The 22,202-nt window shown below is 44.9% G+C and overlaps 2 protein-coding genes across 7 annotated transcripts; one reads left to right on the top strand and one right to left on the bottom strand.

Moving 5' to 3' along the window:
* The first annotated feature begins 1,380 nt into the window (after window positions 1-1,380).
* On the top strand, window positions 1,381-11,651 carry LOC130518277 (voltage-dependent calcium channel gamma-6 subunit-like). 5 transcript variants are annotated; one of them, XR_008947977.1, is made up of 8 exons: window positions 1,381-2,585; window positions 3,734-4,227; window positions 5,016-5,126; window positions 5,218-5,326; window positions 6,472-6,546; window positions 7,298-7,435; window positions 7,525-7,799; window positions 10,839-11,651. XR_008947977.1 is itself a non-coding variant. In XM_057020751.1 (7 exons), the coding sequence occupies exons 2-7, from the start codon at window positions 4,018-4,020 to the stop codon at window positions 7,743-7,745; spliced, it is 864 nt and encodes a 287-aa protein (XP_056876731.1). In that variant the 5' UTR covers window positions 1,381-2,585; window positions 3,996-4,017; the 3' UTR covers window positions 7,746-8,212. The 5 variants fall into 5 exon arrangements, 2 of the variants coding, with proteins under 2 accessions (XP_056876731.1, XP_056876730.1); XR_008947976.1 differs by lacking the exon at window positions 10,839-11,651 and adding an exon at window positions 10,700-10,832; XR_008947975.1 differs by lacking the exon at window positions 10,839-11,651 and adding an exon at window positions 10,697-10,832.
* LOC130518276 (voltage-dependent calcium channel gamma-4 subunit-like) lies at window positions 11,048-21,943 on the bottom strand. Of its 2 annotated transcripts, XM_057020748.1 has the most exons (6): window positions 21,783-21,943; window positions 18,837-19,148; window positions 16,652-16,906; window positions 15,946-16,029; window positions 14,766-14,906; window positions 11,048-14,508 (listed from the first exon to the last, which is right to left on the bottom strand). In XM_057020748.1, exons 2-6 carry the CDS (start codon window positions 18,865-18,867, stop codon window positions 13,676-13,678), a joined length of 1,344 nt encoding a protein of 447 aa, XP_056876728.1. In that variant the 5' UTR covers window positions 18,868-19,148; window positions 21,783-21,943; the 3' UTR covers window positions 11,048-13,675. The 2 variants fall into 2 exon arrangements, with proteins under 2 accessions (XP_056876728.1, XP_056876729.1); XM_057020749.1 differs by lacking the exon at window positions 21,783-21,943 and having other exon boundaries at window positions 18,837-19,450.
* Window positions 21,944-22,202: the final 259 nt, after the last annotated feature.

The following is a 22,202-nucleotide window of genomic DNA, read 5'->3' as shown; positions in this document are numbered from 1 at the left end:
TGCACTGATCTAATTTCGAGCCCTGCGTGTTTTTGAAAGCAGCTGAAGAAAACAAAGCTTCATTTTGTGACACCATAATTATTCATCAAGAAAATGGAACCATTTAAAAATAGGATTTGCATCGTGGCATGTGGACCACGGCTGATGCAGAAGGATAATTATCTCTAATTGTCTTTCATAGAAAAGGCCTGACAGTTCTGATGGTGCCAGCAGAGGGGAGGTCACAGAGAATCTGGTTAAATGTCAATCTTATTTATCCTGCATCATTCCCTTTTGTTATAACAAATCTCCTTTGTTCATCAACTTTATTTATTTCAGATTTGAAATCCTCACAAAAATCATGTCTCCTCCATCTTTTGACAGGTGACATGGAGATGATTCTGTAGAGCACGAGGCTGAACAGGAGTGAAGACAGGAGGTCCGGGATGAAACGCCATGAACGAAGCAGCACAGAACCAACAGTTGTTCAGCAGCATCAACTTCCAATTAAGTCCAATGATGCTCTTGTACCAATACACAATAAATCAGTTAGAAATGCAGACATATATCTGGACGAAGAGAGGAGACATCCATACATCTAATGACATTATTAACCAGTTGAGTTTGTGTCTCTTATCTGTGAGAGGAAGAAATAAACGATCAAATGTTGCCAATTGTCAGTGTTTGAACCTGACGTTCAGCTCATCCCCAGCAGGTAACACTCTTCCTGCCCCACTAGCACCACACCCTCCATGCCCCACTCCCCTCATGCCTTAAGCCCTGCAGCGCCATCTTATGGTTAGTGGGTGCCTCCATTACTTCCAGGATGTCGCCTCTTTTTGAGTTGGACGCACCCTGGAATAAGCTTTAAATCTGACAGTGTTTTTCCAGCGACACCCGCAAAAACATTTCAAACACAGAGAAGAGGAAGAACAACGGCCAACAGGTTTGTCTGATGTTAGAAACTATCTTTCCTCATACTTCCAAATAAATCCTTGCTTCTCTGTCTGTGTGGGTGTCGCCTGCTTATTTTAGACACGTTTGCCTGCTTTGATAAACCAATTAATTAATTAGGCCAGATAGGGCATGTTTCAGCGGGTTTTGTCCTCCCTCATTGCGCCTGCGTGATACAGAGAAAAGCCCCAGAAGGTGTTTCGTGCAGGCGGAACTTGTGGAACCGTAGCAGTTCATTCGGCACTAAAAGCGGGAAGTCTGGCGAGTCAAGTGCAAATGGTTTCTTATCCTCAGAACATATTTCGGGATGGATGCACCGTCCACGTCGCCCAAATCATCCCCGCCAGCTGCGCGTCCACTCGGGCAGAGCGCACAGAGTGGCGCGTCTACCAGGCCAGCCTGATCCTCCCTGGAAACATTCTGTCCCACCAAACAGCAGGTCTGTGGTGTCCAGTGGTTATGTTTCACACCCGTGTGAGGAGTCACGTCTCATCCAACCAAACCTGTGCACGTTAATCTTTACGCCTTTTGCGCCAACGGTATGAACCGAAACACACACGTATTTGCCATGTTTAAAGGCCCAGATGTTCAGACCCTAACATGGTCCGTCTATGTTGAGCTTGTGGATAATGAAAGGAGAGACTAGTCACCCGATAATAAGTCAGATGTATTCCTGAGCCTGAGTAGTTCCACCTCTGCAGCGGGTCGGCAGACGCTGCCTGAGGAGAACACTGCAGTCAGATGTGACCGGCATTATGATGTATGGTGTGCATGTGTCTGTGCAAGGACGTCCAAGTTGCACAAAGATGGGGGCTAAATAGGAAGGAGTGAAAGACAGAAGGAAAACAACAACAATGGTTGTGCTAAAGCCAACTGTTAGTGCGGCTTTATTCTGCGTTGTGATTCCACAACCTTTACACCTGCATGTTTTATTAATCCTCCTCATATTCTGGATATGCTAAGATGCATGTGAAGGTTGAACATTACAGCCAATTAGATGTGTTTTATGTGTGTTGATTTTTTAAAAACTCTATATAATGCTTATGTCAGTTTGGTTGAGCCTTGTTGGCTGCCTGCGTTTGATCGGACACCTCTGACGTCCCTCTACCACAGCCAGCTGCTCGCATTTCTTAGTTTTCAAGGTGTTGAATCTACAATTTCCTCTTCAGTCAGGGGGATCGTAGCTGTGGCCACGGACGTGAACCTTGCAGCCAGGGTAGAAGTGACACAAGCCCCCCCACTGCAAGCCCTTTCCCCCCGGGTCAGCTTTAATGTCATTAACAGGTGGGGGGCAAAAATAGAACGGACAGAGATATGACATCCACACTACAGTCATTGAGTGTGTGTGTGTGTGTGTGTGTGTGTGTGTGTGTGTGTGTGTGTGTGTGTGTGTGTTGGGGGCACACATCCAGAGAGTCCATCTCCAACTGTCTACGTTAGCATAAACAGATTCACTTACATACTTGCCCCCCCACACATGCACACACACCCTTAAAACCCCCGTCCTCCGTCAGACGCAACACCAACTCCCGTTTTGCCCCTCCACCCCTCTCCCTCTTGCTCCCCCATCTACCTCTCTCTCCCCCCCTCTCCTCTGCTACTCCTGTCACCTCTCCTTGGCCTCTGAGCAGAAGCACGCACACACAAATCAGGTCAGCAACTTGTTAAAATCATTGTTGTACCTTTTGTGAGGGCAGCGGGTGTCTGGACGTGGCGCTCCTCGTGTTGAGGAGCGCAGCGTTAAAAGTGACGTGTCTGAACTAATCAAGCATGTTTGCTTCCCGGCTGTTAAACGGTTTCGTGCGCGTGTGCGATTGTCGGGGGCTGAAGTTAAATGGAGGTTGCTTTTTGCATGACAGTTACCACGAGAACTGTCGTAGATCCATGTTGCATATTGGTTTATTTTTGGAGCCCGTGGGTGTTTAAAGAGGGTGAACCCGTTTCAGGGTGTTTGTCACCTGTTAGTCCGCCTGTAATTAGTTTCTTCCGCGAGTGGTGTAAGGAGAGCTGTGTGCAGACCTGAAGACAGCAGCTGTTCCTTGATCACTGTAGAATCCAACTTTTGCTGTTAGAATATGGAATCTTCTTTGCTGCCTTTGCAACAAACCTGCAGTGTTTAAGTTGTAATTGGAGTTATTGCATTTATTTGATTTAAAATATTAATATTGAGGAATGCTGATGATAACGCACGTTATGGAGTTTGGCGTCCAAGGAGCAGGTCAATTATCAGGAAGGGTCCAAATGGTGCATAAATATAAGCTTTTATGCAGTAAGACTGATGTTGGTGAGAGAGACCCTCTGATAGAAAACAGGATTTCATCCACTCTCTAAGACCTCAGAAGAACAGGATCTGGGAGCGATCAGAGTGAGATCATTTAAACCTCATTCAGGATCCTTAACCATGGCACATGGATCGGGATCTGTCCCACTGTATGATGACCACACTCAGATCACGGGGGCAGATTAAAGGCAGAGGGTTAGGGTTTCACTGTAGTCACACCTCATCAGCATCATCATAGAAAACTTCCATCTTCCGTCTGGTGTGTGTGTGTGTGTGTGTGTGTGTGTCATGTCGGGTGTCACCACTTCCTGCTGGAATGTGGCAGCACAGCTGCTCCATTCTTGCTGCAGACATAAAGGGTTTAAGAGTCATTCCACATCAGCGTGACGGCTCAGTTTGCTTCTGTGTTTCATGCACTCACAGATGTGAAATGTATTAGAGCAGCATCACATGTTTGTCTGGAAACGTGAGTGTGTTCTTTTACATCCTTTTGTGTTTTTGTCCCATCCTGATTTCCAGGAAGCACCACTACCTGCCCTCTCCAGACTGTGGTTGTGGTTTTTCCACACACGTCCTGTTTTTTTTCTCCTTTGAGATGAATAATTTATTAGATGTTCCCACGTTGTCGAGGCCAAGTTTTTTTCTTTAGAGGAGGCTCCAGCTGTTTGCTGCTGAAGGTTTTTATTAGAAGCGTTAATTGTTCACTCTTTGTTTTTGCTGCCTGCAATTTTAGTTTCATTGGTTCCGTCCCTTTTGAAGTGAATTAGCTCATCTATTTTAGAAGGACAACATTTTCTTCAAGCATGTGGGCTACTTTTTTGGTGACCGATGAGGAGGGCCACGCGGTGGCTCCTGCGGCGACGGGACCGGTGGGAACACCTGTGACAGGGGGACCAACCCAGGGTCCTGCAGGCTTTGCCAACCTGATGAGTGGACGGAGTACATTTGGGGGTAAAAAGCGCCGCAGGACAACATCAGGGGGACGCGCCATCAGTGAGGCCCAGGAAGGAAAGGTGAGTGCGTTAACAATGTGAAGTGAGCTAGTCAATCCATCACTAGACACTTTTCTATTGAAATCAGACTCGTCCTCATGGGGGGAGACACTGGAAAAGTGTTAAACATACAGATGTGGACAGATATCAAAAGTAGCAAATTTCAGCTCCGTTGCCTTCTTTGGGGAGATTTTGCTTTAGCAGTGAAAACATGCTGGTGTCAGTTCAGGTGTCGTCCCGTCTACACGTCTTTGTTATATATTGTTGTGTTGCCCTGATTGCTATGGTAACACTATCTTTGTTTGTTTATAGGAGATGCCGTGTGCATCAGATTGCAAAGGTTTATATCTTATCAATAAATCAGCATTAACAGTAAATTCTCTGGGGTAAAGAAGGGAGTGGGCAGCGGCATCTATTCTGTCCCATGAATGTTGGACTGGATTTAGATCTGAGGAGTCTGTCTTGAACTCCTTGTCATGTTACTCCAGCCACTCCTGAATCGTATTTGTAGCTAGGCTACGTTATCCTGCTGGATGGTGGCTTCACTGTTTGGAATGTTGTTGCTGTGAAATTTGGGGGGGGGGGGTTCTACAGCATTGTGGAGGTGGGTCCTGCACGTCAGATAAACGTCAAGTGACAAATACCACGATGCGAAGGGTCCTTGGTTCACTTAGTCATTCATAACACTTGGAGGGGTATTAGTGTAATGTCTGGTTGTGGGATGTATTTTTATAGTTATACACTAGCTGAGCCATGTCTTTCACCCAAATGAATAAATTTTGTATTTCACATTTTCCTCTCGTCTATAGATCAAGTTGGCGTTCTTTGTGGCCATTGTCGGCGTTGTGCTGACGGTCCTCGGGGTCGGGACAGAGTTCTGGGTAGAGCTGGCACCCCCCAAAAATTTCTATAACAACCAGGTGAAACATCCATCAATACACAGTCCACCCAAATGTGACGGCCACTAAAGAGGAAGAAATGGGGAAAGTAGTGATGGATGTCTTTTGACAGACTTGTCTCACAGCTCATTATGGGCTGTGGAAGGGCTGCACCAAGACCTTGTGGGTGGCTGATATCGATCCAGAAAGAGAGAGCTGCGGACCTGCAGAGCTGCCCGGAGGTGCTTCAGCGTGTCTGTGTGTTTCTGTTTGAGCAGGGGGGGTGTCCATGCGTGCGTGTGTGTGCATGCCTGTGTGTTTAACCCAATGTTTATCAGGCCGTCGTGTGAGTCTGCTGATGCGAGTTTGCATGAGTCTGTGATCAGCCCGACTGTTGGTGTTCACAGATTGATTGCTGGCTGCATGACATACTGTACTGGCTGACCATCAGCATGAGTCATGATGTGTGTGTGTGTGTGTCTGTGTGTGTGTGTGTGAGCGAGAGAGACGGAGAGCGAGTCAATCCACAAGCTGGCTTTGTGTCAAGAGTAAAATAACCATGAAAACAACCACATTTAGTAAATCAATCCATCTTGAGGGAAGTAAGTAAAGGCAACGTGTAGACTCCAGGTAAAAAGGCCCTATGCCTGCAGCTGAACCCACAACCTTCTGATTTTTTCTGTAACTGGAGCTTTTGCACAGTTTGCACACGTGGGCTCGCACATTTTGGATGATAATGCATAGGTGACATTCACGCAGTGTGTGTTTACATGCTGTAGTTCATGCAGGATGAGTTGGGTTTAACACATGGAGCTGAGAATGTGAATATTAAGGCAGTAGGAAGAGAGCAAATCACACATTTTTCTATCAAGTAATGAATCACTGCAGCTCTCATGGGGTTATAGTGAAGAATACATTAATCCCCAATGGATGAATGTGTGAAACTGCTGCAGATGACGGTAGTGATCGCCGTTTGGTGTGTCTCGCATGTTGCAGAGCTGCATCCACCCAGTTATTTGATGACTGGTGTCGATTTGAGTGCTGAAAGGCAACGGAAGTAGCGACGTAACCCGCTGAACTCCCAGAGGATTTGGCCCAGTTGGCACTAATTAGGAGTGATGCACGCTGGTTTGTGTGCTTGAACTGGCTGAGATGACGTTGTGTTTGATGGGCAAAGCTCAATTAGGCAGAATATTCATGGAGCAGAAAGCGACTCTGTCACCTTGAGCCTGCGCTTGATATTCCAGGCCGATTGTGTGCTGATGTGTTTAGTCAAAGCATGTGGTGCTGATGAAAATGCATCGCCTTGACGCTCATAGAGATCGTCTGCAGATTACCTGTCAATGTTAATCTTTCTCACATTTTCCTTTTTCCCCTCCTGTGGCAGAATCAAACTGCACCTTCTTCAAGTTCTTCACCACAGGAGAAAACACCGTGATGTTCCAGAAGACAACACAGAAGAGTGAGTCAGAGCCTCTCTCAACTGCTGTCCCACCTTATCCGCCCACTCCTCCATCTCCTGCTCTACCTCTCGCTGCCTCCTGCTTTCCCTTCTCCATCAGTCAGTCCTTGTCTTTGTCCTCTCTCTGCTGCTGTCTCTCATCACCTCCTCGCTGCACTCTTTCAGGCTGGCCATTGTCTGATCTCTGAGTGTTTGAGGTCTGTTCTGCCTACGCTGTGTTCAAGTATCTCCAAGCTGCCATCTAACATCTCATTTTACTGGCGAATCCATAATGTTGAGACCTCAGGGACGAGTACAGGAGGGAACACAGGAGTACCTTTATATAAATCTCATCATTTGTTGGTTCCTCGTGGCAAAAAAGAAGTGATTTAATAGGCTATCACTGTTTAAAGTCAAATAGACTGTGATTTTTAATGTGTGCATTGAATGGAAATGCTGTTGCTTAATATCTATGGAAATATTTGCATGTGATCACAGACTATCACAGAAATAAAGTAAAGTGAGGTTTTAACAGGAAAACAGATTGACTGATTGGATTTGAGGATGAGTTACTTTAAAGTAGTTATAGTCTGTCCTTCAGATTATTTCAGAGTGCTTAGTATAAGACGTAATTAAAAATTCTGGCAGATATATTTAGGTTGAGAATTTGTATAAATTCTTTTCCTATCTGGGATCAAACTCCCCAAATGCTGAGTTTAATCTGTAATTCCAGCCAATGAAGTGTTCTCCCCCTTCCTGCCTTCCCCTCCAGATCTGAACATAGCGACGGCCATGTTGGCTATGTTCAGCCTGTTTCTGATGGTGATGGGAGCCATATGCATCACAATGTCCCTCAGCAAAGAGATTCTATTTTTCCTCAAGCCAGCATCCATCTGCTTTATTCTGTCAGGTCTGTAGACGCACCTTCAAGCTGCACTGACTCACGTTTAACGTTCCAAGGTCACAAGGATGCTAAACCCTCCACTGTTTCCACTTCAGGGATCTTGGTGCTTCTGTGTCTGGTGGTCTTCCACCAGTCTTTGCTGGCCTTACTTGCCAGTGACCCCACGGTGCCTCTTTCCCACCAGTTCTCCTGGTCTGTGTCATGTATCGGCTGTGCGGGAGCCGTCCTTATCGTGGGTGGGATCCTCTTCCTGCTGCTGGCGTTGCCCTACAGCCCCTGGAAGAGGTGTCTCCCTCGTAGGGACAGCAGCAGCTAGTGACCCGGACATTTGCCCTTTAAATGACCCCCCCTCTGATTCTGAGATGCAAAGGTACAGAGAAGCAAAGTTGCTTGATGATGATGTCTTAGCAGAGAGATTTTTTTACTCTAAACCCAATTGAAACATGAGCATGTTTGTTTTTTTTCATGTCACAACAGTGTTTAGTTTCCAAGCAAGTCTGAATCCTCGACTCTAAATACACGTCTTTGACCATATTTTGATGCAAATGTGTTGTAGTTAATCCTGCTAAGGCTGAAAAAACTAGGACAGTGACTCTTTAGATGCTATGTTGCAGTGTCCATGCAGACCTGTTTTGTCTTGCTAATTAATCTGCAGGGGTTGTTTTACAGTTGGGTGTTCGGGGTTTTTTTTTTTTTTTGGTTGTTTTAATGCTCACAGTTACCCACAACTTTAAAACTGCTATTAAAAATTAAGCACACAGTAAATAAAAACACTTGACTTAACTTTTAAGTGTAAATTAGATCTTGTCTACATGTGTATATGAGAAAAGTAAATTAATGTGGCCACAGAAATTGCAAATCCGTCCGTCCGTCCATCCATCCATCCATCCATCCATCCATCCATCCATCCATCCATCCATCCATCCATCCATCCATCCATCCATCCAGAATACTGCTAGTTAAGTCCTCCCAGTTAGGTTTTTAGGTTTGCTAAAGCAAAAGATTCTAAAGCTTTTCTAACCTGGTGCCAGAACAACCCCTGTGGCCTCTGAGGAGGGCTGGGTGAAGGGTTCTCTGAATGATCACCCGAGCCCAGACATCCTCCATGGAACTGTGTACATGCCCCTAAGAGAGACTGAAAGGCACCTGGGTAGTTAGTCGCCTAATTTGTAACACACACACACACACACACAACACACACACACACACACACACACACACACACAACACACACACACACACACACACACACACCACTTGTTCATTTCTCTGCCTGAGTAAGAGATGAATAGAGATGACAGACTGAATGAACTAATTTTATTATTCACATCGCATTAATTTTTAATTCTGTCCTCTTTAGGCTTCCCTTTTTGTACTCTTATAGTGATAAGAATCCTAATTTAAACCCCACTGCATTGAAAATCCACATTCAGTTGCTAACTGTAAACATGACCACCAATCACCTGTATCAAATAGATCACCTGCACGACCCTTTTAACTGTAGTCAGGAAATGTCACCTAGAGTGGCTTAAACGGTTCAAATTCACCAGTTTACATTTCCAAATCAGTCAACCTTTCTGGCTCAACTTCATGTACCGCTATGCTACATGCTAATGGTTGAGATAACCAGATACCACCAGCTTGGTTCCTGTCATCTTATTCAGAGTTGACCTCCTTCCAGACTAACGTCTGACTGAAACATCTCCCGTGCTGTTTGGCTGTGCTTTCCTGGCTAAATTTAGTGCGTGGCCAATGAGGCTGACGTGGCACCAGAAACACAAACCTGGGACACAAACTGTGCGCAAACACACTCTGGTATTCACTGCAAATACACATGCTCTTCATTTACACACACGCTGGGACACACAACGCAATGGTGTGCACCCAAGCTCCTGATGTCATACATTCCGGCTGCCGCCTGATCCATTTTACTGGACCACAGAGAATCAAATTATCCTTCTCAAATGAATATGAGAAGTCATGAAGCAGAGTGAGCATAGACCTTGGCTTGTTTAGGCAATATTTTTCTCTTAAGTCAGCAAACTTTGCTCCACTCGCCGCACTCCCGTTACTCATAGCATCTGGGGGTGCATGCTAATGCTATCTGGCTAGCATCCAACAAAGCAATAAGTGTTTTTTTTTGCAGTGAACCTTATCTCCAAGGAACTATTTAGTGCTTGAAGAGTTTTCCTGGGTGTTATGAAACCTTGACTTGACTCCAGTTAAATGTTTAATTTTCAATCTCTCAGATTTCAAAGGACATTAAATCCAACTCTCCTGCTCAACCACGTTAACAGGAGATATATATAACTGCAGCAACAAATATGGTGACGGCAGTATGCCATTACTGCAGTGATATACTTCCCCTCCAGCCATGACTATAAATTGCCACTCCATTTAACAAACTGTCTTGTTTGAGCATCCAAAATTAAAATGTGAACAAATTAAATGGGATTAATCAGCTGGCAGCAATCTTAGAGTCCTGGTCAGATAAAGTGAATACCATTAAAAAGAAACATCACATTCATATGTCTAAGCTTTAGAAACTGTGTCAGGAAGTCACTGAGCATTTCCTCTCGCAAATTAACCTCTGTCAGCAAGGCTGGATTTGAGGACAATTAGACTGTAATCTTGACTGACAGACCTCCCCACCGGCCCGCTGCCGTTTGTCAGTGAGCCCAGAGTCGTTATCAGCAACTACAGACACGGACTTTTCGCCACCGCGGCAAAGAGGCGGCGAGCCCGGAATGTTGGGAGGAAATTGAAATGCAGAGTAACTGTATAGGAAATACAGCTGTGGTGGCTTTGTGCTGTGCCCACGTACCACTCACCCCAACCTAGCAGCAATTTAGTCTGGCAGGAGTCAGAATCAAATCCAGAACCTTCTCACCAGCCACTGTAACACCATCCTAGACCCTCAGGTGTCTGCAGGTAGTGAAGGCCATGAAATCTTCTATTTGTCTTTGCCTACTTGACGTAACTGTTGAACCTCAGCTGCTTTATTTATCTTCTCATGCTATGAAGTGTTTAATGAAGCCTTTGATTGTTCCAAAACTGATGCTTCGCACAAAGACCCTCAATCTTGCAGACGTCCATAGTTATGGATTCCATTTTATATACCTTTAAAATAGATTTATATGGAGAATGAAACAGCTCTACAGTTGGCCCCCTGTCTGAGCCCATTTCTGCTCTGTCCTGTCAGGAGGACTCAGAGCAGCCGACTACTAATTAAAACTCTGACACTAAATCAAATTCTCTCTCTGCTAGCAGGTCTATTGTCTGGGGGATTAAAAACAATCGCCTTTTCTCGGGGCTGACAGTCACTTCCTGGGTTTCAAGACTTTGGAGGATTAAGACACCGCGCCATCTTAATTACTGCCTGTCACAGCGTGAACTTCTCTTTTTTTAGGTCAGACTTCTCAGATCTATCTTGGAATAAAGACTTTTCCTGTCATGTAACACCATTATTACCATGAGTTGACGCCACTGATTGACTGTGTGGCGCCCGAGATCACACACTTCTCAACTCTGCATCCACTAAACTCACCTGAATCTAAGATCTACAGGAGCAACACGGTTTAATCCTTATAGATTTAATAAATCAGAGGACACAGCACATTTGATATAGAACTTTATTTAATATATATATATATATATGTTTATATATGTGTATTTACTTATATTTTTGTATCTTTGCCAGTAAAGATTAGTATATTATATTGCTTCCCCAGTTTCTTATTGTTCTTACACAAGTTGCTGAATGAAAATATGCCACTTAACCCATTTAATGAGTTTTAAGTTTGACTAATGTCAGTAGCCTAAATGGTTGTTCTGCTGCTTCAAAAATGGCTTTTTTTCATTAAGACAGACATGGGAGGACGGTACAGCTGCATTTGACCATGATCTTATGACTTTACAAAAGGGTGAAATGCAACATTGTGACGCAGGTCAGTTCACGTTTTGAAGAATTCTGGTGTGTTTAGTTGCTCTTTATAGTGAAAACAACCAATAGACGTCACATTTAGTACGCTGTCCCAAAGCTTAGGCTACTGACAATATGTCAAAGGCAGACATGGAGCCTTTATAGGCCAAATTTACAGGTATAAGAACTCTGAAACAGTTTAACATTAAGAATATTAATACATACCACCACGTAAATAAATATAATAATATAAATTCTATGTCCTACAATTCAACACGACTCAGAACATTAAAAAATAAACACTGAGTATTAGGCTACGTTGGTAATGTTTATAAAATAAATAAAAACACATCTGGTCTGCACCAAACTGAAGACCAATCTTGATGGAAGAGCAACAATTGACGAATATTCAAAAGACGGAGAACAAATGAGAGCAGATGCTAAAATAAAGAATATAATGAAAAAATACCCTCTTACTTTTGTGCACATGCTTTCCACATGACACCATCGACTTTAGTGTGCAGAAGCAAGTAAAGAGACGTTAAAATAAAGATTGAAAATCACGTAAAAGTAAGTTATTAATACCCTGCAAAAAACCATTACGCTCATAGAAACAACAGCAACAAGATAATATCCAGAGTTACAATCTCAGGTAACGTAGAGATGATCATTCAGTCAGGATGAAAAGACAATCCAAAGATTACCATTTACAGACTTTATGTGCTTTTAAGTGAGTGGACCGATAATATACTCAATTACACATTTATTATTGTAGTTTGAGAAAGAGTATACAGTTATACGGAAAAGAGAGAGAGCGGGAGGAGGATCGAATGTTGGCAGTTGTGCTCTTTTCTGTTTCCCTCCTCCAACATGTCATTTAGGTTGGATTTAGTTCAAAGTTCAGTCAACAAGTCAGTACAGGTTGTGTTCTGTCCCATCCGTTGTGGAATTGTTCCCCCAAATCCACTCCTCTTTCAAACATACCCTGAAATTGAAGTAAGGAAGTTGGTTTGATAAAATGGCTGATATCTCGTATTGGAGTAACACCTGCTTTATTCTCCCATCTCTGAGTGGAACTCCACCCCTGAGCATTAATAAATTGATGCCCACCCTTAAGCCTGAGGCTGCAGCAGGAACACTAAACAGATGACGTCCTTTAGCCGTCAGCATCCAAACATCAGTGTAAAAAGTCACGTAAACCCTGAATAAACTCCACGAATCAACACCAGATCAGGTGCACAGACCTCTGTCTCCCTGAAGAGCTATTACTCCAGACTGAGAGACATTTGTCAAAGAATAAATCCCGGGTTTTGGAAAGTGGTAGAGCAACTAGATTTACAACGAGGTATAACAGTATGATTCAGCCAGCTCATCCGTAACACAGTGGCGCTGTGAAACAGTATTGAGACTGAAGATTTTCTTCAAATGCAGAATCCAATGGCTTGTTTAGGTTTTAGGAAAGGAAAAAAAAATTGGTTTAAACAAAAAAAAAACAAAAAAAACATCACTTGTACGGAGCCACACTAGCTATAATTCTTAAAATGTAAAGTACTGATAATTCACAGATGCTAACTGGCATTAGCTGTATTGCAGCCTTTACCTGTAGCTCTTCTTCCCTTCAGCCACTTTTATTACACGTTACATTTGAACACTGACTCTGAATATAATGTCAGTCAGAACAACTCAGGTAAGGTGGCAGTGGAGTAATGGAGGCATAAAATGACTTTTTTCTGCTGTTACTACCTGACAGATGATGAAAAATAAATAGCCCACAGTGAATTTAGTGGTGTGTGTCAGGAGGTCACATATGGCTGATGATTAGTCTTTAGGTAGCTACTGTTGACCTGGAACGGTTACACACCTTGTCAAAGAGCAGCTTGTTACTTGGCTAAATGCAGCTTCAGGTTTAATAGTAGCTGAACAAATGTAGAATAGCAATTAAAAATTAGTGCCTGAGCTTCCATGCCTCCCCAGCAAGGCACTTAACCTCCAACTGCCACACAGGGGGGCTGGCTCGACTGGTAAATTCCTAATCAAGAGTTTGGCTGATAAGGTTAAGTATAATGATGCTAAAGCTGAATTTAGGATTACGGTATAGTTGTTTGCGTTGTGACGAGAAATTAGTCACACGCAAGACTTTTGGAAACATTAAGGCAGATGTCATTGATCTTCATGATCATCCCATGTGTTTGTGGCTGCTTATGTTAAGTTTTATGGCAGGTAGATACCCCAGGCTCAAGGGCAGGAACACTCCTATCTGGCACCCACCCAGCTTCAGCTCGGTTGTTTTCTCTTTTAACACCCTAACGCTCGGAGGTTTCACTTTAAACTGGCGTAGTCTTCCTGTTAAGCGTATCTGAGTTGCTATCCCTGTCTCGCTTGGCCGTCAGTCGGTCCAGAGTTCCCACGTTGCCCCTGTCCCTCTCCATGGTGGCAGTAGATATTGGAGCAGGCTGGGTCGGTGCAGCCGCTGAGGTGGGGGTATTCAGCGGGGCCGAATTCTGGGCTACGGCTGCTGCTGCTGCCAAGTTGGACTTGGAATGAGATGGAAGTGTACCGCTGCTTACCACTGCTCCTCCTCCACCACCGCCGCCGCTGGAATCTTTTGGGAAATAGTTGTGGAGCTGGTACAGGGTGGCGCGGTCCACCGTCCCGTAGAGAGGTGGTGCGCCGCCTCCCAGGCTGCCCAATTTAGAGTCCCTGGATAGGGTGTACATTGAGATGTCGCCACCTCCACCACTTCCACTGCTGCTGTGCGGGTTTGGCAGAGTGGCCACAGAGAAAGGTGGGGCAGAGGGAGGCAAGCTGAAGGTCTTAGAGACGCCAATGGGCGAGGTTTCCTGTGACTGCGGCGGGTCAGTGGAGCGTGAGCTGGATCGGGACCGCCGCCTGAAACGGTAGCTGGGCAGCCGTAGCATGGCGTGAGTCGTGCTTTTGAACAGGTCAGTGCGCGAGCGGCAGCGCAGCTCCTTGTTCTTCTCGATGTAGATGTTGACAGCGAGCACGCCCACCATCTCAGCCAGGATGAAGGACAGGCCGCCAAAGTAGAAGGACCACCCGTAGGAGTAGTGCCACTTCTTGTCTTCATCTTTCTTTGGGGAGATGTCGCTCAGTGCTGCCGAGATGTACACGATCACTCCAATAATGTTGCTCAGCCCTGAAGAAATAGACCAGACTTGGAAGGTAAGTGCTCCTCTGAGACACATGGAGCTACAGCTCAGTTCATTTTATCCTGGCAGGGAGACTCTGAATGTGCAACTGTAGACAAAACATATCCTTTGTACAAAAGGCAATCAGCAAATCTAGGACATTAACTCTGCAACGATTGCTAATATGCAGTAGCATTAGCAGCAGTCAGAGTCAATTTCGAGAGGAAAGAGACGTAGTTTCTCCAACTAAACGATGATGTCTTACCTGCAGCTACAAAGAGAATCCCTCCGCCAAGAATGATGTTCCTCTTGCTCTTGTAGAAGCCACTGGAGGCAACGCAGACTCCACCCAGCAGTAGCAGAATGGCGCTGAGGATGGGGAAGATGCTGGAGGCTCGTACCACACCTGCAGGAGGGCAAGGAAAGGTGTAGCTGCAGGTACTCTGCCTTTCTTATTTCATATTGTCTCCTTTTTTAGTAAAAGCTGTAGGTGATTTTGTTGTGTCCTCTTTTCCAATCATTGAGTTTATTTTTAGGATTAATGTCATTTGAAGGAACAAAGTGAGGATAAAAAGTGTTACCAGGATATGAAAGTTGACACTACAAAGACCCCAATATCTTATAGAGATGCATCAGTTTAATTGTTGTAGGCAACATTTTATCCACTGAATCAGGTTTAAATGCATCATAACAACACTGCTTGTGTGTAAGGGGCATTATTCAGACCAGCATGCATTTGAAATCCAGGCTTTAGGAGAATAGGATGTTGTAATGTGATCAAACACTCTGCATGTGCCTTAACCTTCAAAGGGAGTTGGAGTGAGATTCTGTAGGTATCCAGTGAAAAGATCAATACCTGGGAAGAGATGCTGTAGTCATTCCAGGATATTAAAATGCTGAATAACTCTCTGCCAGATGTGTGTGTGTGTGTGTAACAGCAAAGCTCGTCATTTTTCAAGGTGACTTTTCAGTCTTTTCTTTGGGAAAAGGTAACGCTGATGAGTGAATATATACATGGAGCCTGCAGGTGCTTTTCTGGGTTTTTCTGTTCGTAGAAAAAGATGGAAGGTAGAGGCAGATGCTTTCTGTAGAGCATGGATGGATGTGTCCTCACAAACCAAACTCTCAGTGGCTGCAGAGACACAATCTGCTGCCATCAAAGAGACAAGATGTGAAACCTGAATCCTGAGCTGAAAATAATCCATTAGTGAAGGCTTTTTTTTTCAATCCATCTGTGGAGAAAAAGCTTTCTGTACACCCCCAGACTGCCAACCCCCTGCACCTGAGCATTTATACACACATACACACATTTACACACACCCAGGAATGCTTTGCTTGAATCTGACATCCGTGCATTGATGTCCGCCCACCAGCCCCTTCTGTCCTTTCTCTGTGTGTGTGTGTGTGTGTGTGTGTTGGTGTGTGTGTACACGCCCGCCACTCACGCAGAAGATACTCTGCAGCATCTTGGTCATAGTCTGCATCGTCGGGGAAATGGTTGATCTGGGAACACACACCTCGCTTCAAGCCTGGGTAGAGACAGGGGGGGCAGGCAAAGCAGAGCAGAGCTCATCAGAACCGCCGTAAACTCAAAAATAATTGGAAATATAGGAAAAGGGCCAACATACAGCATTAAAGTGACAGTTATAATTACTGCGGGAACTAAGCAGGTGAAGCTGATGAAAAGGCTCGAGACGTGATCTGCATGTTGTTTACTGTCAGTGGCAACGACAGGAAGAAACGGCCATAAAGGATGCATCACCACCACTGTCACCTGGTGAGGATGTCTCAAAACTCTAACCTCATGAATCCCAACTGTGTGCATTAAACAAACATTCCGCACCTGCAACATTGTTAATAATTCAACGTTGGACATTTTTCTGGCGTATAATTAAAGCAGTGACGCAGACATAGAAATAATTTTACTGCTGTGTGTGCGTGCGTGTGTGTAAGAAAACAAGAGACCACCTATTTATGTCTGTTCTGATTACACTTATGTACACACCAGTCTCAGACCCTCAGATGCATAGCATGATGAGTAAAGCTATGCACACAAACAGACAAACACACACACACACACACACACACACACACACACACACACACACACACACACACACACACACAGAACTAGCACAAAACTAGCTGTACCTTCCAGACAGCAGATCCTCCAGAGGCCCGAGTGGGTGAGGGCCCCAGGGTCCTTCTTGTCCTTGTTGTTGTTGGAGTCGTCCTGGCTTGAGTTGGCCGTGCTATTGCAGATGAAGGCGCGGGCGTACAGCCAGTAGTCCGTGCCGATGGCCACTGTCATCAGGGCAAAAGCTGCAAACGCTCCCATGGTGGTGAGCAGCACCTGGATGCCGCGCTCACACCACACCATCGCCGGGCGGGGAAGGAAGCTGAAATCTAAAACCACCGTAGGGCCCCAAACCATCTTGTCAATAAGTGAATTTGTGTTTCTGTTCATCAGCCTGATTCTGTGATTTTTCCAGATGTGTGCATTACTAGAACGACGCTGTCCTGCTGTAGGAGCTGCTGATGGAGGGTTTCTGTAGCATCCAGATATTTGCTGGAATCATTTTTATCATCAGAAAAAGAAGCAAACGCAGCCTGCAGCAGTAAAGAGATGTTGGCGGCTGGAGGCCAGCTGAAGAACAAAATGCCAACCTTGCTGCAACAACAGAGCGCTGCTGTATATTTTAAACCCTGAAAAAGCGCCTGCAGGGAGACAGAAATATGACTCTGCTTTTGTGTGTGGATTCGATTTACCATGGATCATGTCGTAGACCCCCAAATTCAGATGGACTTCCCTAAAGTCGTGGAGGTGTTGGGGATGCAGATGAGCCCGAATGGAAAGATGCTTCAGAGTTTTACACACATGTGATTAAAAATAGGAGACGAGAGGAGTGGATGATGGGAAGAGAAGGGACGAGTGAAGTGGAGAGAAATGGAAGCCGAGAGGTGAAGAGACAGCCAGAGAGGAGGACTACAGGAGGGAAGCTGAGCTTCGACGCATCTGTTGTGTTGGAGGAAACATAAATAAAACATCTGGGCAGCAGCTGTGGTCTCCACAGGTCTGGCACTTACCTATAATGCTAAAATGAATTCTAAAAAAGCAGAGGAATGATAAGACCCAGACAGTCTCTGGAAACCCCCAGAATCTGATTTTCATTAAAGGAATCTTTCCCTAATTCAGCTGCCCTGAAGGTTGTTGCCATAGCAACACAATTCCCAAACTAAGGGAGAGCACCAGCGCTGTGACCTTACATATGACCTCAATTCAGGAATGTGCTTAAGCACAATCAGAAAAACTGAAATAGGCAGAACGACGACTCCTTTATCCTATAAAATGTTCACAATCAATAAAAACCATTGATTAAAGGGACCGACCGAGAGCACTCAGACACAAACAGCCTGGTGAACAGGTGATTTATCTAAACGGTTAAAGGTTAAAATGCTCCCCACATAAAGGTTTCTGGATGGGTTTGCTCAGAATGGGTAGAATCAATGTTTATACTGGGCCAGAGAGGAGAAATAGACTGGTTATACTGGGCCAGAGTGGAGAAATGGACTGGTTATACTGGGCCAGAGTGGAGAAATGGACTGGTTATACTGGGCCAGAGAGGAGAAACAGACTGGTTATACTGGGCCAGAGAGGAGAAATGGACTGGTTATACTGGGCCAGAGTGGAGAAATGGACTGGTTATACTGGGCCAGAGAGGAGAAATAGACTGGTTATACTAGGCCAGAGAGGAGAAATGGACTGGTTATACTGGGCCAGAGAGGAGAAATAGACTGGTTATACTGGGCCAGAGAGGAGAAATGGACTGGATGTCTTGTTCTTTAGTCAGCACAAGCGGAACCCTCTGTCTTCAGCATTGAATTACATGCATTGTCATACATAAACCGTGCACATGTGAGTCTGAGATAACAGCAAAATTTGTCCCCACTTTTCAACAGTAAACAAAGATCTTCTCAACAGACAGGATGATTAATCCACTCGATCTTCTTTTCGCAGAAACAAGCGCTGATGCCCTGCAGTGACCTCCATATGTGGATGTTTCCAGTCTTACTAAAATGCAAATTTTCAAGTTTGCTCACTGACAATTTGAGGGAAATAAACTAATCCGACATATCCTGGATGAGAAACCTTCGCTGCATTAATAAATCTGGTGACAGCCAGAGTTTGATCCTGGACTGAACAGAACCTCAGAGTGTTTCCGACGGTCTTTGCATCCAGTTATGTGAATGCAGTGTTTTCAAATGGCAGTTGAGGTTAATAAAAAGCAGTTTGCAGATCTGTGTGTGTGTGTGTGTGTGTGTGTGCGTGCGTTACCTGGGGGCATGTTTCTGCCTTTTGCCTCCATCTCTGCTGCTGTTCCTCGTCAGTGAAGAGCTCCGTAGCACCGGTCCGAGCCTCCTCCATCCACCGTTTATCCTTTGCTCTCTCTCCCCCCTTCCTTTGCTCCTCTGGCTTCCCCTCTTGTGTCCTTCCCTTCTTGGTGTCTTTCTTTCACCACTTCCTCTGTTTATTCTTCTCCCTCTTTTTTTTTACCTTGAGCACTCTTCCTCCTCAGCACGCGGGGGAAGCTTCGCCTGGCGTTCTCTCTCCTCTCATTGAATTGTCACAGCGTTCATCTTAGCTTTGCTGGGAGGGGGGAGGAACGGAGGAGGCAGGAAGAGTAAGGCATGGATGAAAGCGAACGGAGGAAGAGGAGAAATTGATTAAGAAGTGTATCATCTAAGGATGGCATCTCTCACACATGTTTGAACATGTGAATGACGTCACTGATAAACACAAAAAAACCAAACAAACAAACTAAACAATCCCGCAGCTGAAGACTCCAAATGAGTGTCAGAGGAGAGAAGCTGCTTTGCTTCTGCACGGGAACAGCTCAGATACTCTATAAAGCAACAGAAAAGAACAGGCGATGCGAGCGAGAGCGTGCACTATTCCATTGCCATGGCAACAGTGAAGTCCAAAGTCTGTGGTAGAGCTGGTGAGCATGTATAAGTGTGCATGTGTGTTTTGGGGGGAGTCAAAGGATGGAGGAAACAGCTGAGGGGGTTTTTGCTGAGATTAAAAAAAAGAATGTTGTATTATCCAGTGTCATAGATGTAGGCTGCACGCGCACGCACGCACACTGTATATGTTGTGGATATTTTCACAGGAAGAATAAAGCTTCACAGCAGAGATGACAGACTTGTGAGTCATTTGAGCCGTGGCAACGGTGTCTCTACATGTTTGGACCATCCAGCCCTTCCTGTTGCCGGGCTGGATCAATTACCACTATTTGGTGCCGTTTCACCCCTTTTGAATACCCAGATCAGGTTTCTGAAATCTGGAAGATCAGTACCAAATAGGGTCATGATGCAGACCTTGAAGGCATTTCAGAAGCACCGCTGTGCTCCTGTAGGAACTCCCGCTAGATTCTAACAGGCAGAAAATCCCCTCTCTGACTTGGGCCAGGTTTTCTACTTGTTTTCTCCCCTCTGACCCAAAATATTCAAGACCGAGACAAAGAAACACAGCAAGAAATCCTAAATTTTATTTATTCTCAAAAGCACCTCAAGACTTAATGAATACCCATATTTAGATGCCATAATAGAAATGTTCACACTAAAACTGAGCAGAATTGAGAGTGTACAACCATGGTGAGGGACTGTTGGTATTTAATATGCTGTTTTTATTCTTATGCATTTACATAATTTTACATTCAGACTACACAGTCTATAGCAGGTATTTGTACAAATTGCCTCATTAGAATTAGGCCTGGTCTCTCTTTCCTCTCAGCGTTTAGTTTAATCTATCCTCCAGTTCTCCTGACAAGTTTTTGAATACATTCAATCTGACACATTTGAAGCAGGTGGGGAGGAGTTTTAAATCATCACCTCAGCTATGTTAATTAGTTCCCCTCTGGATTTCTGCTGTTCTGCTGACCTCATCTTTCTATGAAATATACCGTTACGCACGCACACAAGTCGCCTCCAGGAAGCAGAAAGAAATGATTTACAATTAGAGAAATTATTACAGCAACAAGTCAGAAAGCAGTTGATCCAGGGAAAACTGCACGCTGGTCGTCTTTAACACCTCCACCCCCACCAGAGAACAAGAGGACACCAATGTTCTAGTGCTTTTTTTCTTTCTTTTTTTAGCTGATGGGTCTCTTCAAACTTTCAGAAAGTTTCTCGCAAGAGTGAATTTGGCTGATGTAGTGTCGGGATATTGGGATACTAAGGCTATCACGGGGAATCCGGATTTGCCAGCGTGGTTTATGGTGCTCTAGCGGTCATTAGGGGGAACTGCAGCTGAGAAGACCTGCGTTCCTCGGAGCCCTTCTGGATGCTCTGAGGACCCATTGGGAAAGCTTCTAATTTGAAACAGCAAACCAAAACATGGAGCTGGACGTTGTCGGTAACTCTCCTAAAATAAACCTGAGCGTGGACGCAGCAGCACACGTTTACAGGGTTCGCCTCTGGCGGCACCGACGCACATCAGGGAAGAAGTTCAAGGACAAATCAGACACACTTTGCATCATGTATGCATCCTGCTGTGAATACAGAGCAGCGGCACGACCAACGGCAGCCGGCTGGTTATGATTTTAATGTGAGGAAACAGAGAATATCAGTAAAAAAAAAAAAAAAAAAAACTACAACAAGGACTACAGAGATGCAGCGTGTGAGACAGAACATTTGTTCTGTTTGTGAAAATAGCCTGAACACTTGTGTTATCAGCTTTATGGTACTGCCCTAAAATACTGCTGATGGTGGAAAAGTTGGACGATTTCAGAATTAGAATCAGAGATGATGTCACTCTGCACAAACTCCTGCAGACACATGAAACTCCATCGGCAGGAAGGAGAATCAATAACGTCCAGATTCAGCCCCCACACGGACAAGTTGTCACACACCCGTGTTCCACAAGCACACAACACGAACACAGCAGACGTTCTAGTAATGTTGGCGTCCATGCCGCATCTGCTCGGGTTTAAAGGAAATCCTTGAACAGAGGGATGACGTAGCAACTAACCTTCATCTCTTGTACCGTTTTCATCCTCTCTCTCGCACACACACGTCATTATGTAATGTGGCTGTTAAAGATCTTAATGATCTATAATTGATATTTAAATGAACCGACGGGAGCCGCGCGCTCCTGGCTCATTATGGAACAGCGTGTACGCACACGCGGCGCTGTTCTCATGCGCAAAACGCGCGTCCACCAACATAACCCTGACCAGGCAAATGCGTTAAATGTCTCCATAGAAGCAACTCTTAAACTCACCTTTGAACAGGAGCAACTTTGCCCGCCGCTGCTGCGGAGACGCGATGAGACGGACTGTCGGCTCTGGAGGAGGACGCGACTTTTGTGCGCATGTGTGTGTCCGTGTGGAGGGAAGGGAACGGATCTAACAGCTGTCGGGGACCCGATCATATCCAGCTGCTGTCGGGGATCCGATCATATCCAGCAGCTGTCGGGGACCCGATCACCACAGAAGACCACTTCTGTCTGTGTGGAGATCAGATGTTTCTGCTCTGGAAGATCGCATATGTGTTAAAACCCAATCAATGGACTGTTAATCAATTAGATTTAGGAAATTTGATCGGTTTAAATGTGTGATTGAGAATTTTTTGCTGCCTTTACTGAGAGCCAAACATGAGATTATAGTGATAGAATCATTATGAAGAGTATAGTAACTGTCTC

The sequence above is a fragment of the Takifugu flavidus genome, chromosome 21 (assembly GCF_003711565.1).
Source record: "Takifugu flavidus isolate HTHZ2018 chromosome 21, ASM371156v2, whole genome shotgun sequence".
Classification (NCBI taxonomy): Eukaryota; Metazoa; Chordata; class Actinopteri; order Tetraodontiformes; family Tetraodontidae; genus Takifugu; species Takifugu flavidus.
The sequence above is the reverse complement of the archived record's forward strand: the minus strand, read 5'-3'. Positions and strand labels throughout refer to the sequence as shown.

What these genes read in the sequence shown, in the direction of transcription:
- LOC130518277 (XM_057020751.1), top strand. Translation starts at nt 4,018, where the DNA reads ATGTGGGCTACTTTTTTGGTGACCGATGAGGAGGGCCACGCGGTGGCT. An exon ending in AAAATTTCTATAACAACCAG is followed by an intron (nt 5,127 to 5,217) that starts GTGAAACATCCA and finishes GTCTTTTGACAG; the next exon opens with ACTTGTCTCACAGCTCATTA. An exon ending in ACCTGCAGAGCTGCCCGGAG is followed by an intron (nt 5,327 to 6,471) that starts GTGCTTCAGCGT and finishes CTCCTGTGGCAG; the next exon opens with AATCAAACTGCACCTTCTTC.
- LOC130518276 (XM_057020748.1), bottom strand. Translation starts at nt 18,867, where the DNA reads ATGGAGGCAAAAGGCAGAAACATGCCCCCAG. An exon ending in TGCTGCAGAGTATCTTCTGC is followed by an intron (nt 14,907 to 15,945) that starts GTGAGTGGCGGG and finishes GCCCTCCTGCAG; the next exon opens with GTGTGGTACGAGCCTCCAGC. An exon ending in GATTCTCTTTGTAGCTGCAG is followed by an intron (nt 14,509 to 14,765) that starts GTAAGACATCAT and finishes CTATTTCTTCAG; the next exon opens with GGCTGAGCAACATTATTGGA.